The sequence below is a fragment of the Chelonia mydas genome, chromosome 8 (genome assembly GCF_015237465.2).
Source record: "Chelonia mydas isolate rCheMyd1 chromosome 8, rCheMyd1.pri.v2, whole genome shotgun sequence".
NCBI lineage: Eukaryota > Metazoa > Chordata > Testudines > Cheloniidae > Chelonia > Chelonia mydas.
The window spans coordinates 93,195,353-93,210,272 of NC_057854.1; the positions used below are offsets into that span (position 1 = coordinate 93,195,353).

The 14,920-nt window shown below is 45.8% G+C and overlaps 1 protein-coding gene across 3 annotated transcripts in view; it reads left to right on the forward strand.

Annotated features, from left to right (window-relative positions):
- Nucleotides 1–14,465, forward strand: part of USP24 (ubiquitin specific peptidase 24) — a 107,221-nt gene extending 92,756 nt beyond the window's left edge. For 2 of the 3 annotated variants that reach the window (XM_037907490.2, XM_037907491.2), the window contains exons 62-67: nt 1,790–1,856; nt 9,256–9,334; nt 10,091–10,166; nt 11,909–11,995; nt 12,329–12,439; nt 12,671–14,465. In XM_037907490.2, coding sequence (XP_037763418.1) covers nt 1,790–1,856; nt 9,256–9,334; nt 10,091–10,166; nt 11,909–11,995; nt 12,329–12,439; nt 12,671–12,733 — 483 coding nt within the window. In that variant the 3' untranslated portion in view covers nt 12,734–14,465. Of the gene's footprint in view, nt 1–1,789; nt 1,857–3,190; nt 3,330–9,255; nt 9,335–10,090; nt 10,167–11,908; nt 11,996–12,328; nt 12,440–12,670 lie in introns of those variants that run through there. The other variant, XM_037907493.2, reaches the window with a different exon arrangement.
- Nucleotides 14,466–14,920: the final 455 nt, after the last annotated feature.

The following is a 14,920-nucleotide window of genomic DNA, read 5'->3' on the forward strand; positions in this document are numbered from 1 at the left end:
TCCCTGCCCCCTTCCCATGCTGCTCAGAGCAGCAGGAGCTTGCAGCCCCACTGCCTGGCCGGAGCCAGCCATGCCACCGCTCTGCCTGGCAGGAGCAGAGGGCCAGAGCTCTGGCGGCATGGCGAGCTGAGGCTGCGGGGGAGGGGCTGGGGCTAGCCTCCCGGCCGGGAGCTCAGGGGCCGGGCAGGATGGTCCCGCAGGCTGCAGTTTGCCCACCTGTGCATTAGCGATTATCTTTTGAAAACTCATGAAGGACAGGAGAGATTCCAGAGGACTGGAAAAGGGCAAATATAGTGCCAACGTATAAAAAGGGGAATAAGGACGACCCAGGGAATTATAGACTAGTCATCTTAAATTCAGCACCTGGAAATATAATGGAGCAAATAATTAAGCAGTCAGTTTGCAAACACCTAGAAAATAATAATGTGATAAGTAGTTGTCAGCGTGGATTTGTCAAGAACAAATCATGTCAAACCAACCCAATAGCTTTCTTTGACAGGGTAACAAACCTTGTGGATGGGGGGAGGGGGGGAAGCAGTAGATGTAGTATATCTTTACTTTAGTAAAACTATTGATACTGTCTTGCATGACCCTCTCATAAACAAACTAGGGAAATACAACCTAGATGGAGCTACTATAAAGTGGGTGCATAACTGGTTGGAAAACCATTCCCAGAGAATAGTTATCAGAGGTTCACAGTCAAGCTGGAAGAGCATAACGAGTGGGGTCCCGCAGAGATCAGTTCTGGGTCCAGTTCTGTTCAGTATCTTCATCAATGATTTAGATAATGGCGTAGAGAGTACACTTATTAAGTTTGCAGACAATACTAAACTGGGAGGGGTCACAAGTGCTTTAGAGGATAGGATTAAAATTCAGAATGGTCTGGACAAACTGGAAAAATGTTCTGAAGTAAATGGGATGAAATTCAATAAGAACAAATGCAAAGTACTCCACTTAGGAAGGAACAATCAGTTGGACACATACAAAATGAGAAATGGCTGCCTAGGAAGGAGTACTGCGGAAAGAGATCTGGGAGTCATTCAAGCTAAATTTGAATCAACAGTGTAACACTGTTTCAAAAAAAAGCGAACGTCATTCTGGGATGTATTAGCAGGAGTGTTGTAAATAGAACACAAGAAGTAATTCTTCCGCTCTACTCCACGTTGATTAGTCTCAGCCTGGAATATTGTGTCCAGTTCTGCATGCCCACATTTCGGGAAAGATGTGGACACATTGGAGAGTCCAGAGAAGAGCAACAAAAATGATTTAAATGTCTAGAAAACATGACCTATGAGGGAAGATTGAAAAAATGGGTGTGTTTAGTCTGGAGAAGACTGAGGGGATCATAACTATTTTCAAGTACATAAAAGGTTGTTACAAGAAGGAGGGAGAAGAATTGTTAACATCTGAGGATAGGACAAGAAGCAATGGGCTTAAGTTGCAGCAAGAGTGGTTTAGGCTGGACATTAGGAAAAACTTCCGAACTGTCAGGGTAGTTAAGCAGTGGAATATATTGCCTAGGGAGGTTGTGGAATCTCTGTTGTTGGAGATTTTTAAGAGCAGGTTAAACAATCACCTGTCAGGGATGGTCTAGATAGTACTTAGTCCTATCTTGAGTACAGGCAACTGGACTAGAAGACCTCCCAAAGCCCCTTCCAGTCCTACAATTCTGATTTATAACACAAAAATCTGAAGAACCTTTGAGACCATGGTTATAATGAAGAGACGATCTTGCACGTACCTCTCACATAACACTAAGTTCTACCAACCTTTTTTGTTTTCTTCACAGGTTATTGAAGACCCTTTACAAGTAGAGAGGGTCAAATTTGCATTTGAGACTGAAAATGGATTGCTAGGCAAGTAGCCCTACTGTGTGAAATGTTGTCATTCTTTCCTTTGAGAAATGTCCAAATAACCTATTGGTTTTTATACCTTGCTGAACTGAAGAACCTCATAGTGGAATTGATTTCACATGTTATCCAAAAGCAGAGCATAAGAATATCGTGGTGATAGATGAGAGGAAATGGACTCTTATTTCTCCCAAACAAAACAAATCATTGAGCTGATAGAGGGATGGAGCGTATGTACATCAGGGAAGGCCATTCAGAGTTCAAATTCAGATCAGGCCCAAACTATTGGGGGGCGGGTGTACACACAAATATACAGTATTGTCATAAAGGTCCTCTCCTCAGCCCCATTCTGCAATATAGTCCTTGCACTGGAGACAAGGAGGAAAAGTGGTTAGTATATAGGAAGCAACCTATATACTAATATTAACATTTTTGGCCTTTCCATGGGGGGGGAAGATGTGAAGTAAATGTGAAGTAAGTGGAAGAGATGGGAATTTCTTTCAGTTTGCTGGTTGATTTTCAACCCAGTTGCAAAACAGATTCCTTGAGAGAGTCTCCTCCCTACACATCTTAGTATTTTTGCTGCCTCCTCCAGTCTTCCTCCCTTATGAATGTGATGATCCCTGTTCTGATTCAATAATCTTACCAAGGACTGGATGCATGCCTCCTGTCTTTAAAAGAGCGTAAGCCTGTATTCAGGCCTTAGGTCATCTCCAGGTGCTCAGAGGGCTGGTGTCCAAATGCAGGCTCTCCATAGCTAAGCTTTTTCCCCCCCACCCCCCCCACCCCATGCGTCGAGGTTCTTTCCCCCAGAGCTTCTCTGACCTGGAAGGTAAAGTTCAGGGGCGGGGGGAAGGGGGGCAGCAGCTCTAACCTCATATGGAATGATAGTAGAACCTTCTCTTACTGTGTGGAATATGACACACACATACAGCCCCATCCCAGGATTTGGTTCTAATGTGTGCTGCCCCCTTCTAATAATGGTATTACCAAGAGCTCTCTCCAGTCAGCAAGTTGCTGAGCCCTTCCCCACCCCTTTAAGATGGTGGCACCTTAAAGGCTAACAGATTTATTTGGGCATAAGCTTTCGTGGGTAAAAAACCCACTTCTTCAGATGCATGGAGTTTTTTTTACCCACAAAAGCTTTTTTTACCCACGAAAGATTATGCCCAAATAAATCTGTTAGTCTTTAAGGTGCCACTGGAGTCCTGGTTGTTTTTGTGGATAAAGACTAACAGGGCTACCCCTCTGATAATTGCTTTAGAAGTTTTAGCTCCAGTTGGAAGTTGGTGAGCTGGGTCCTTTATCCTGGCTTTGATCGTTAATTTGCTTCCTAGTAGATGGAACCATGTAAAAATCTGTAGTAGGATGGATAAGAGGAAGATAACGGTATTACCAGAGATTTACAGCTTGTCTGTAAACTGCGGTTTGAAATCCAGGTACAGTGCATAAAATAATTTCCTGCAGTTTTACTTTGATCTAGGTTAGACAAAAAGGAAGGTTCAGATAAACTGTAAGAGAATCTTGAGCAGAATTAGTACTGTTAGCATGAATATTTAATAAATGTCTAACATTTCTGAAAGCTCTAATAAATTATAGGATGCTGGTAGTTTTTTTTACTTTAGCCTGATGTTTTCAATCCAATTTGTAGCTGTTTGTATCGCAAAACTGTGTGTGAATTATGTTTTAAATATTTCTGTTCTTTTTCGAGTGCTTGCTCATGTCAATTCCATTCTAGGTGGGCCCGCGCCCACATGCGCAGTAGTCAGAGATGTTTGCCTTGGCGGTATCCATAGGGTCAGCTGTGGCGCCCCCTTGAGCGCCAAGCTCATGCGTCGGTATATCAGGCCCTGCCGGCCCTATGTTCTCTCAGTTCCTTCTTACCACCCGTGGTGATTAGTCGAAGCTCCTTTCCTTGCATAGCAAGAGCTAGCGATTTCGTCTCTTCTGACTTAGAGCCTTAGGGCCGTGTAAATAGTTTGTTTAAGTAGTTGTTAAGTGTAGTTAGAAGTTAGAGTCCCAGTGGGGACTTTGCCCCAGGCAGGGCACGCCCCGGTCTCTCAGGTTTAAGCCCTGCGTGGACTGTAACAGGCCTATGCCTGTAAGTGACCCCCACAGCAGCTGCCTCAAGTGCTTGGGGGAATCACACGTGAAGGACAAGTGTCATATTTTTAAAAATTTTTGACCCAGGACTCAAAGAGCAGGATATTCATTTGCGGGCTCTCCTCATGGAGGCTGTCCTTTGTCTGGATTCCGAGCCATCCTGCCAAGACTCGCCTAGTACCTCGGCCTCGCTGCGCAGTGAACCCCCAGCACCAGGCTCCACCCAGCACTGCTCCCCATCGCTGGTGCCCAGAAAGAAAAAAAAGAAGCACGGCTTCCCAGGACTGGGCAAGAAAGGCCATCAGGCAAAGGACCCAGTTCGGCTGCCCTGCCACTCCAGAGCCACGTGGACATTCCTCCCCGGTCGGGGCCCTTAGCCCCAAAGGATCCACCACCGACTCCCGAAACCAGTAGAGGACCCAAACTCCTCACTGCATCAACACCTTCCCAAGCTCCCCCAGTGCCAAGAGAGCAGAGGCCTCTGCCTGCGCCACCTTGGCAGCACTGCCAGTGGCCAGCGCAGTGGCCTTATTGGAGTGCATGGGACATGCCAGTCATGATCATAGAATCATAGAATATCAGGGTTGGAAGGGACCCCAGAAGGTCATCTAGTCCAACCCCCTGCTCGAAGCAGGACCAATTCCCAGTTAAATCATCCCAGCCAGGGCTTTGTCAAGCCTGACCTTAAAAACCTCTAAGGAAGGAGATTCTACCACCTCCCTAGGTAACGCATTCCAGTGTTTCACCACCCTCTTAGTGAAAAAGTTTTTCCTAATATCCAATCTAAACCTCCCCCATTGCAACTTGAACCTCCCCCATTGCAACTTGATGATGCCCCCTTCGCACCACTCCTCAGCCGCTGCCTTGGAGCAACAGTTGGCGGCACCAGACTCGGTTCATGAGTCACACTCAGAGGTTTGGGTAGAGGAGACTGCGCCCACCCCTAAACCTCCTTCCCCCATGGGGGATGATGCCCCGGGGCCTCACCCAGTGGTACAGTCATCTCTTCATCCCCAGACAAGGCGGGTCACGGGACTCTCGAGGGCTAGCACGCCTGACAACTTTAAAGAACACCAGGCCCTGTTTCAATGGGTGGCCGAGAACTTGGGCCTAGAGGTGGAGGAGATGGCCAAGCAGGCGGACACCTTGTTCAACATCCTCTTAGCCTCTATCCCGGCCCGTGTTGCACTACCAGTGCATGATGGGGTCCTCAAAATTGCCAAGGCCCTCTGACAAACCCCATTTTCCATCCTTCTCATCTCCAGAAGGGACGAAAAGAAGTACTTTATCCTGGCCAAAGGGTTCAAGTACCTTTATACCCACCCACCTCTGGGCTCGCTGGTTGTCTCTGTGGCCAACGAAAAAGTCAAGCAGGGGCACACCAGCTCAACTCCCAAAAATAAAGAGGCCAAAAGACTGGACCTTTTTGAGAGGAAAATTTATTCCACTGCCAGCCTGCTATTCTGGGTGGCAAACCATCAGGCCCTCTTGGGCAGGTACGTTCGAGTCCTTCCCACAGGGTTTGGCCCAAGAATTCGGCACTCTGGTGGAGGAAGGCACCTCGGCGACTAGTTGCTCCCTCCAAATGGCGTAGGATGCAGTGGACTCAGCGGTTAGAGTCGTCACGTCGGCAGTGGTTATGAGGCACAGCTCCTGGCATCAGACCCCCGGCCTGTCCCAAGAGATGCAGAACTTGATTCAGGACCTCCTCTTCAATGGGAATGGTCTCTTCTCTGAACAAACAGATGCAAGGCTGCGTGGGTTGAAGGACACTCAGGCCACCCTTCGCTTGGTGGGCATGCATACACCACAGTCTTCACAGAAGCAGTTCCGGCTGCCCCCGCTGCCAAGGCCTGGGCAGCCTCGTCAGGGGTCTGCTGAGAGAATGGGTAGACACATGAGCTTTAGTTGTTTCCAGCCTTCATATTCCCGCACAGCCTGGCCCGGCAAAGCATCTCGGGGACCAGAAGTGCTCATTTTGAGGGTGCAGTCGAGAGCGACGCCCCAGTTAATTCCCCGGATCCACCCTGTTCTTTCCTCGAACGTCTTCATCCCTACCGTTCAGCCTGGTTGTAGGTCACCTCAGACCGCTGGGTGCTGGACATAATATCTTGGTGCTATACCCTGCAATTTTCGGCCGCCCCCCCTTCTTTCCCATCCTCCTTCAGGGACCCTTCTCACGAGCAACTCCTCGTTCAAGAGGTTGAGAACCTCCTGCACCTGGAGGTGGTGGAGGAGGTCCCTCAGGACATGAAAAGAAAAGGGTTCTATTCCCGCTACTTCCTAATTCTGAAGGCAAAAGGGAACCTCAGACCCATCCTGGACCTGCATCTCCTCAACAAGGTCTCTCAAAAAGTTGAAGTTTTGCATGGCCTCCATCATCCCCTCCCTGGATCTGAGAGAGTGGTACACTGTCCTCGACTTAAAGGACACTTATTTCCATATTTCCAGGTCACAGACGCTTCCTCCATTTCATAGTGGGCGGGCACCGTTTTCAATTCACAGCGCTGCCCTTTGGCCTCACGCCAGTCCCCATGGTGTTTACAAAATGTATGGAGCCAGTGGCCGCTTACCTGAGACGTCGAGGCGACCGGGTCTTCTCGTATCTCGACAACTGGTTCATCAAGGGCAGGTCTCGGGAGCAAGTGTAGTGGAGTCTCAATCTGGTGCGTTCCACTTGCCGTGACCTGGGCCTGTTAATAAACGAGAGAAAATCCACCTTAATGCCCGTCCAGTGAATAGAGTTAATTGGGGCAGTTCTCAAAACCACATGAGCCAGAACCTGCCTTCCAGAAGCGCATTTTCAGGGCATGTCAGACCTGATCTCCCATCTAAAGAACCACCCGCTCACCCAGGCTCACACCTGCCTGCGGCTGTTGGGCCACATGGCCGCATGTACATACATGGTCAGCCATGCTCGGCTCCATCTCCGGCCCCTGCAAGCATGGCTGGCATCGGTCTACATTCCCAGCAGGCACGACCTGGACTGGGTAGTCGGGTGCCAGACCACATCAGGTTGTCCCTGAATTGGTGGTTGGACCCCAGGTCGGTGTTGGAAGAAGTCCCCTTCGTGATCCCATACCCATCGCTGATCCTGGTCTCCAATGCTTCGGGCCTGGGCTGGGGAGCCCACCTAGGTGAGCTGAGCACCCAAGGCTGCTGGTTGCGGGACGATCTGGCCTTCCACATGAACGTCAGGTAGCTCAGAGCAATTTGCCTGGCCTGCCAGGCTTTCTTGTCCCACCTGAATGGCAAGGTTGTGCAGGTCCTGTCGGACAACAGCACCATGATGTACTACATCAACCGGTAGGGCGGTGCCAGGTCTTTGGCCCTTCGTCAAGAAGCTCTCCGCTTTGGGGATTTTTGTGTGGCATGCCATTCATCTGATAGCCGCGTACCTGCCTGGGACCAGGAACATCTTAGCAGATCACCTCAGCAACACTTTTTCTCCTCTCGCCATGAGTGGTCGCTCCATCCGGAGGTGGTCACTATAATCTTCCAGAGGTGAGGGACTCCCCGGGAGGACCAGTTTGCATCCAGGCAGAACAGAAAATGATGCATGTTCTGTTCGATTCAGGGAATGGACAGAGGCTCCCTATCAGACGCCTTCCTCATTCTGTGGTCGGAGGCGCTGATGTATATCTTCTCACCAGTGCCACTGATTCACAGAGTCCTTGTGAAGATCAGGCAAGACAGGGTGAAAGTTATCCTAATAGTCCCCGCGTGGCCTCATGAGCACAGGTTTGACATGTTGCTGAGCTTTTCAGTAGCCACCCCACTGCAGCTGCCCCTCTGGCCGGATCTGCTGTCACAGAACCACAGCAGCCTTTTGCATCCAAACCAATGCAGTGCTGCACTTGACAGCTTGGCTACTGCATGGCTAAGCGCAGGAGAACGGGCATGCTTGGCCCTTGTCCAGCAGGTCTTTCTGGATAGCAGGAAACCCTCCATCAGAGCAACTTACCTGGTCAAATGGAAAAGATTCACGTGCTGGACCTTGGAACAGCGTATTCAGGCTGAGCAGGCCTCGTTGCAGGAGATCCTGGATTATCTGTTGCACCTCAGACTCCAAGATTTGTCCTTGTCGTCGATCAAAGTCCACCTGGCCACTATCTCGGCTTTCTATCCTTCGTTCCAAGGCAGGTTGATCTTGGCTCGAGACGTGACGGCACAGTTTTTGAAAGGTCTGCAGTGTCTCTAACCTCACGTCTAGGATCCCATCCCCTCCCTGGGACCTGAATCTCATGCTGTCGAGACCATGGGGTTTCCATTTGAGCTGCTGGCTTCCTGCTGTCTCCTGCTTCTCTCCTGGAAGGTCTCGTTCCTGGTCACAATAACATTGGCCCACAGTGTGTCCAAGATCAGGGTGCTTACTCTGGAGCAACCTATATGGTGTTCTACAAGGATATGGTCCAGCTGTGACCACACCCAGCGTTTCTGCCCAAGGTCATTTCCCAGTTTCAGAATGGCCAGGTTATGTACTTATCAGTCTTCTTTCCAAAGGCTCATGTCTCACATGGGGAGCGCAGGCTACACACTCTGGACATCAGGAGGGCGCTGGACTTCTACACAGATAAAACAAAACCGTTCCCTATGTCAATGCAGTTGTTCGTTGCAGTGGCAGACAGAATGAAAGGTCACCCAGTGTCTGCTCAGAGGATTTTGTCCTAGATCACAGCCCGCATCCGTTACTGCTATGAGCAGGCGAAGGTGCCTTCGCCCGCGATCATGACAGCGCACTCGACTAGGGCACAAGCGTGGTCAGCGGCCTTCCTGGCACAGGTATCAATCCAAGAGATCTGTAGGGACTCTACCTGGTCTTCTGTCCGCATCTCATTATAGACTTACCCAGCAATCTTGAGATGACACTGGCTTTGGCAGAGCAGTGCTGCAAGATCGTGAACGCTGAGCCCACCTCCATTGATACGTACTGCTTGTGAGTCACCTAGAATGGAATCAACATGAGCAAGCACTCGAAGAATAAAAAATGGTTACCTACCTTTCGTAACCGTTCTTCGAGATGTGTTGCTCATGTCCATTCCATTACCGCCCTCCTGCCCCGTCAGAGTTGCTGGCAAGAAGGAAGTGAGGGCACATAGGGCTGCCGGCCCCTGATATACTGATGCATGAGCGCGGCACTCGAGAGGGCACCACAGCTGGCCCTATGAATACCTCTAAGGCAAAAATCTCCGACAGCCGCACACGTGGGCGCACACACACCTAGAATGGAATGGACATGAGCAACACATCTCTAAGAACAACAGTTACAAAGAGGTAGGTAACTGTTTTTTTCTCATTCCAGCCTTGATGCACCATAGTAATCATGTGGACAGCAGTCGTTGCTATCAGTGTGTCAAGTTCCTTGTTACTCTTGCTCAGAAGTAAGTAATGGTAAAAGAAAGTGAAAAGTTCATGTTAAACTCTCCATAGTAACAACCTCACAAATTTTCAGCCTGTCGCAAACCTTCCTGTTGCTAATATGGATGCTGTTACCTACACCTTTGTCACCTGTAGGCTGGGTTACTGTAATGCAGTTGAAGTTCAAAGGCCTGCTCTTGAAGTCTACTTAGAAGTTTGAAAATGAGATGCTAGGTTCCTTGGAGATGGATTGAAGTTGTGTGGGGTTTTTTTTTAAACCTACTAGTAGCTGAGTTGGATTTCTCCTGCCACAGCTGATAATACCAACATCTAAAGCCAAAGCAGGGGAGCTGCATTCTGTATTTGTCAGTTCTTGCATGAGAAATGCAGGTTTCTGGCAGATAAATACTAGGAAGGATTTCAGATCTGTTATTTCAAAATGTTTGAGTTTTTAAATCTAATCATGTATTATATTAATAATTAAAGGTTTAAAATATATGCTTTTGGCTCACCTTTAACCATAATGGCCTATGTGATGTAAATTTCATTCAACTTTATTTGTGTATATGTAATATACATTTTTGCTATCATTAAGCCAATTAATTTTTATAGCATTTGTCTTCAAAAAAAAAAAAATTTGTATTTGCAATAACGACATGTAGAGAAGACAATGACTGGGTTCTTGTAATATGTGTGAAGGAAGAGCGGTCTTTAAATTTCAGATTTAACAGAAAGGACTGCCTCCATTGTGGATAATAAATATGCTCTTGATTTCCAAGGTGCCCTGCTGCTAAAGATTATTTCAAGGAGAATTCTCATCATTGGAGCTGGGCTGTACAGTGGCTACAGAAGAAGGTAATTTGACTGCGGCAATATTATGGAGAGACTGTCTTCTCTTCCCTGTTACATTTGCAGCCAGACTTCTATTATAAGTTGATTTAGGTGACATTTTTTTTAATTTAATTTTTGTTGACCCAAAACTATTCACGAATTTCCCGATAGTTGAGGCTGGGGAAAGTTTTTCACAATCGGCTTCAGAAAACTGTCTGTGTGTCTGTCCTTCCATTTAAAACTCTTACTCCAGTAGTTAGGGCACTTGCCTGGGATGTGGGAGACCCTGTTCCAGACCAGGGATTCACATGTGGGACTTGAACACAGATCTCCCTCCCTCCCTCCCTTGGCTGTTCTGTGGTAGATTGCTCTCTGTCTCTCCTGTTGAAAGTTTCCATTTTGTATAAATTCGTAAATATTCGTTTGAGCAGGTGAGTGCCCTAACCAATGGGCACTAGGCTATTCTGTTGTCAGTCTCCACAATTCCACTTTGTATAAATCTATAAATATTCATTGGACTAAAGAGAGAGTGGGAGAGACTGTTGCCTAGTAATTGAGGGACTCACGTGGGAGGTAGGAGATGTGGATTCAGATCTTCTCTCTTCCCGAATCAGGAAAACCAAAACATTTTCTAAACAGACCTGGATGTTGTCCCTGATTTTTTGGGTTTGCTGGCCAAAATGAAAAATCAGTCATTCACCCAGCTCTAATTATAAGCTCAAATCTCCCCTTGCCGTATTTTTGGGATAGGCATGAGTTTCACCTTGGTTTCAGTGATCATTATTATGACAGAGTGCAAGTTTTTCCTGGAATCGCAAGTATTATTATGACATGGCTAAACAGATACATTTGGAAAAGGCACTTTATTTGGCTCCTTACTTTAAAATGGAAAGGTTTGTGTACACACAAATGTACACATAGGTACCAGTAAAGAAAACTCGTACATAGTTTTTATAAATCAGAATATTTTTTAAATCAGTGATGATCCTCCTGACTCATGTCCCTCCCCATGAAGAAAGCCAGCTTTGGAAGCTTTCAGAGGCTGAAGTTGAATGTAGAAAATCCAGTATGGAGACCTTCCCTTGCCAGCATGCTGGTCCAAATAGCCACCTTCCACAGGAGATTTCTTGCAACCCATTGCGGTTGAACACAGAAAAATGTATGTGTTAAACAGACACCACTTTCCTCTCAATTCCCACTGCCATGGCTAGGAACTCTAGTTCCCATTCGCTCCCAGCTAATGCAGCCCCGGCGGTGGCTCTCCAGTACTCAAAGACACTTAAGTGTGAAGTTCAGTAGAACCAGTCCGTGTTCTGCTTCTGCAGCCCAGATTAGGCCACGGTCTCTCTGCGAGCGCTGCATGGGGTATCTTTGCTGTCCCACAATCCCAGACTCTCCAGCTGCAAAAACCTCCGTCTTTCTCTGACAGCTTTTACAAGGCAGTTGTGTTGCCAGTGCAAAAACTGCACCACACTGAAAATTGAAAATGTGGTAACAGGCATGAAATTAAATTTGCTGTAAAAATAGAGCAGTGTTATTGTACTGATATTATTCATCTTGGGTTTGGAGCCTTTTCATTAATTAAATAAGAATGTTTCATTGATGCTGACACAGGCTCTCCAGTGTGCTGCACAGGTATGCCACAGATTTGGGGAACCTTGACACAGACTTCTGGCCCATCCTGCTGTGGAATATACAAGCAAGGCCTTAGGCATGTCATGTGTTTCTGCTGCTCAGGGTTAATTTTGACTTTGGTTTTTATTTAGATGTCCGAACACTATTGGGCTCCACAGAGTAATGTGTCCAATGAAACATCCACGGCAAAAACCTTCCAGCGCACTATTTCAGCACAGGTACGTGTCGTAATCACAAGAGGTAGTGTGTGTTGTTTTCGTTTCCCTTTCCTACTCCGCACTGAGTGGCCCTTTTCTTGGCATCTTACTACAGACAGATGTACTTAAGTGCATTCTTCTTGTGGGGGTTGGATCTTAAGTCTGTTCCTGGCTACAATGGGCACGCTTAAGTGAATCCACGTGGTTACCTCAGTTACTTCCTGCCAAACTATGGCAGGTCCATTAGCATGTGATAAATATTGGCAGATGTTGAGTTTTTAATTACAGTCATTGAATGGATTGGGTATATGGCCTTCTTGGCATCTAACCTCCTGAATTTCCATCCTACCCTAGGACACGCTGGCCTATGCCACAGCCCTGTTGAATGAGAAAGATCAATCAGGAAGCAGTAATGGATCAGAGAGTAGTCCAGCCAATGAGAATGGAGACAGATATCTACAACAGGTAAGAAAAACAATCATCATCCAGTCTCGTGTGAAGAATGCATTATGAATGATTAAAGCAATGGGCTTCATACTAAGAATTCCCCGTGCTGCACACTTTACCTAATGACTGCATTTTAAAGATGTGATACAGACAAAATAACCCGTCTGCAGGCAGGGTGCTAACGTTTCACTGTATACCTTTTTAAAGAACAATGTGTGTACTACCGTCATTATTTTTGTGTGTTGAAAGGGCTCGGAGTCTCCCATGATGATTGGTGAGCCTAAAAGTGACCTTGACGACGTTGACCCTTAAAGGATATCTACGAACTCAAGAGCAAGAGTTAAACCGAAATATTTAATGCCTGGCACCTTTTTGAAACTGGAGTCCCATCGCTTACACCTTCAGAGGAGACTGGAGAGAGAATGCTTTCTAAGAATCAGTGGCAACCCTGAAGAATTTTGTTTCCCTCAGAGTTAAAAGCATTCTTCATCTGTGAAGGTTTAGGAACTTTAATGCTGCAAAGAACTCCTGCGGTAGCTAGTGTGATTGTCCAGACAGGATGAAAGTTTGTCAGGAAGATTTTATCAAGTTCAAAAAAAGCTAGTGGTTGACATTTTTATTATGTGAACATTAAATGAGTGAATGTAAAACTGTTGCTTTTTCTGTGATGCTGCAAAAAAAGATTCTTTTGGGTTTTATACAGAAAAAAAATCAGTCTGCCTTTAGGTATGGGGGGCAAATTTTTACTCTTTCTGATAATATTGAATAGGAATATTCAAAATTCTGTAAAGATGTGTGATGACTTACATTGTAAAATATTAGTTTAAGAATCCGTCTACACAAGGACCTTTGTATTTAATATGTCTCCCCGCTGGTTTGTATAGCGCCTGACAGAGGGGTCGCTAAGAGAGCTCTGAAAGGACTGTGATTCCTTCTAGAATGACTTTGGCACAAGAACTCTGGAATTGGTGAGCTTTTTCTGATAACCTTCTGATGTCAAATTGGGAAGAGCAATAAAAAAGCTTTGTTTTCTCTAGTAACAGGTGTGTATGAAATGACATAGGTGGATTTAAAAAAAAAGTTTAATGTTTAAAAAGAAAAAAAGCACTTTAAGATTGAATTGTTGCAGTTTGACTCCATTAAATCATCTTTTTAAGACTTGGAGACATATTGAATAAACTGTAGTCTTAATCATGTGATCTGCAATCATTTGCTTATGCTTTGAAGTTACTGAGAAAGTTGGTATTGGTTGTATATGATGAATAATTCCTTGAGTGAGTTGGAGCCATTGTTGTGTGGATTTTATAATAATTTTAACGCAGGGAAAGAATGATTTGGCTTTGTATTGTCACTTGCGCAGGCAACATCTAAAATGCCGCAGCTAGGTTTATTGGCTCCTAAATAACTGGAAACCCGCTGAACTACATGAGCGGAGTTTTGTTTTCCATGTTGAATGCAATTCAGTCATTTCTAGTAGCTCGGGATACTAGCTTCTTTTGTGCCAATTGAGTTTTCATATTTGTACATTTTGCATTTTCAGTTTCACATTGTCTGCACTGCTTTTGCCTTTATTTATGGATTCTGCCTTACTTTAAAAAAATAATGCACAGAATTGGGGGCAATCTTAAGGAGTGCCCGCGTACCTCCAAAATGGATAAATTTGCCAAGTCAAAGGCACAACCAGCCAAAAAGTGCCTTTTTTCTTTTTACTTTTATGTACTGTTGTCAAAACAAGAACTGGCAGATGGCTTTTCACTATTGTGCACTAATCTGGAAATTAACCAGTCATTTCATTATTGAAGCAACCATCCGATAGGATTTCAGTTGTACAGCTCTATAACTTATTGCCGGTTAGAGAACCCGGGTCAGAAACTGCGTGTTCCAAATAAGGATGGCATTGTAGTGGATATTTTTTTTCAAAATAATGCCGTCATTGAAACATGGCAGAGTTAGCAGATTTTATAAATGTTTCTGATAACATGCTGGGAAATTTTAAATGTGATGTTTTAAATTAATTTTGAATAAATAATTCATTTCTCACTGACACCTCTTTCCCCACCTTCCCTATTACTTCATAACAGGTCATAAATCATCTCAGAAATAGCCCATATACAGTGGTGATGTGATGTCATTGTTGTTCCTAGGGGTCAGCATCAATTGTCACTTCAAATCCCTATTATTTCCTATGGAAACTACGCCCTCTGTTACTGCAGGCCACCGTAGCATCACTTGCAAAACTGCACCAAGATGGCTCAGATTACCACTGTATATTCCACATCAGTACAAACTTTTCATGGTTCTGCTCATGCTGGTACGAAGTCAGTGGCTATAATTTTCAGTACTTTGGTTTCCTGCTGCTGTCATTTGAACCTGCTGAAGATGATTTGGGGAGGGGGGGAGGGGTTTGAAAATATCGTTTGACAAAAGTAGCTTTTTGTGTGTGCAAATTGTGACGTGTTTCTATGTTGTAATTTTTACTGCCAATCTTTTGGATGAAAA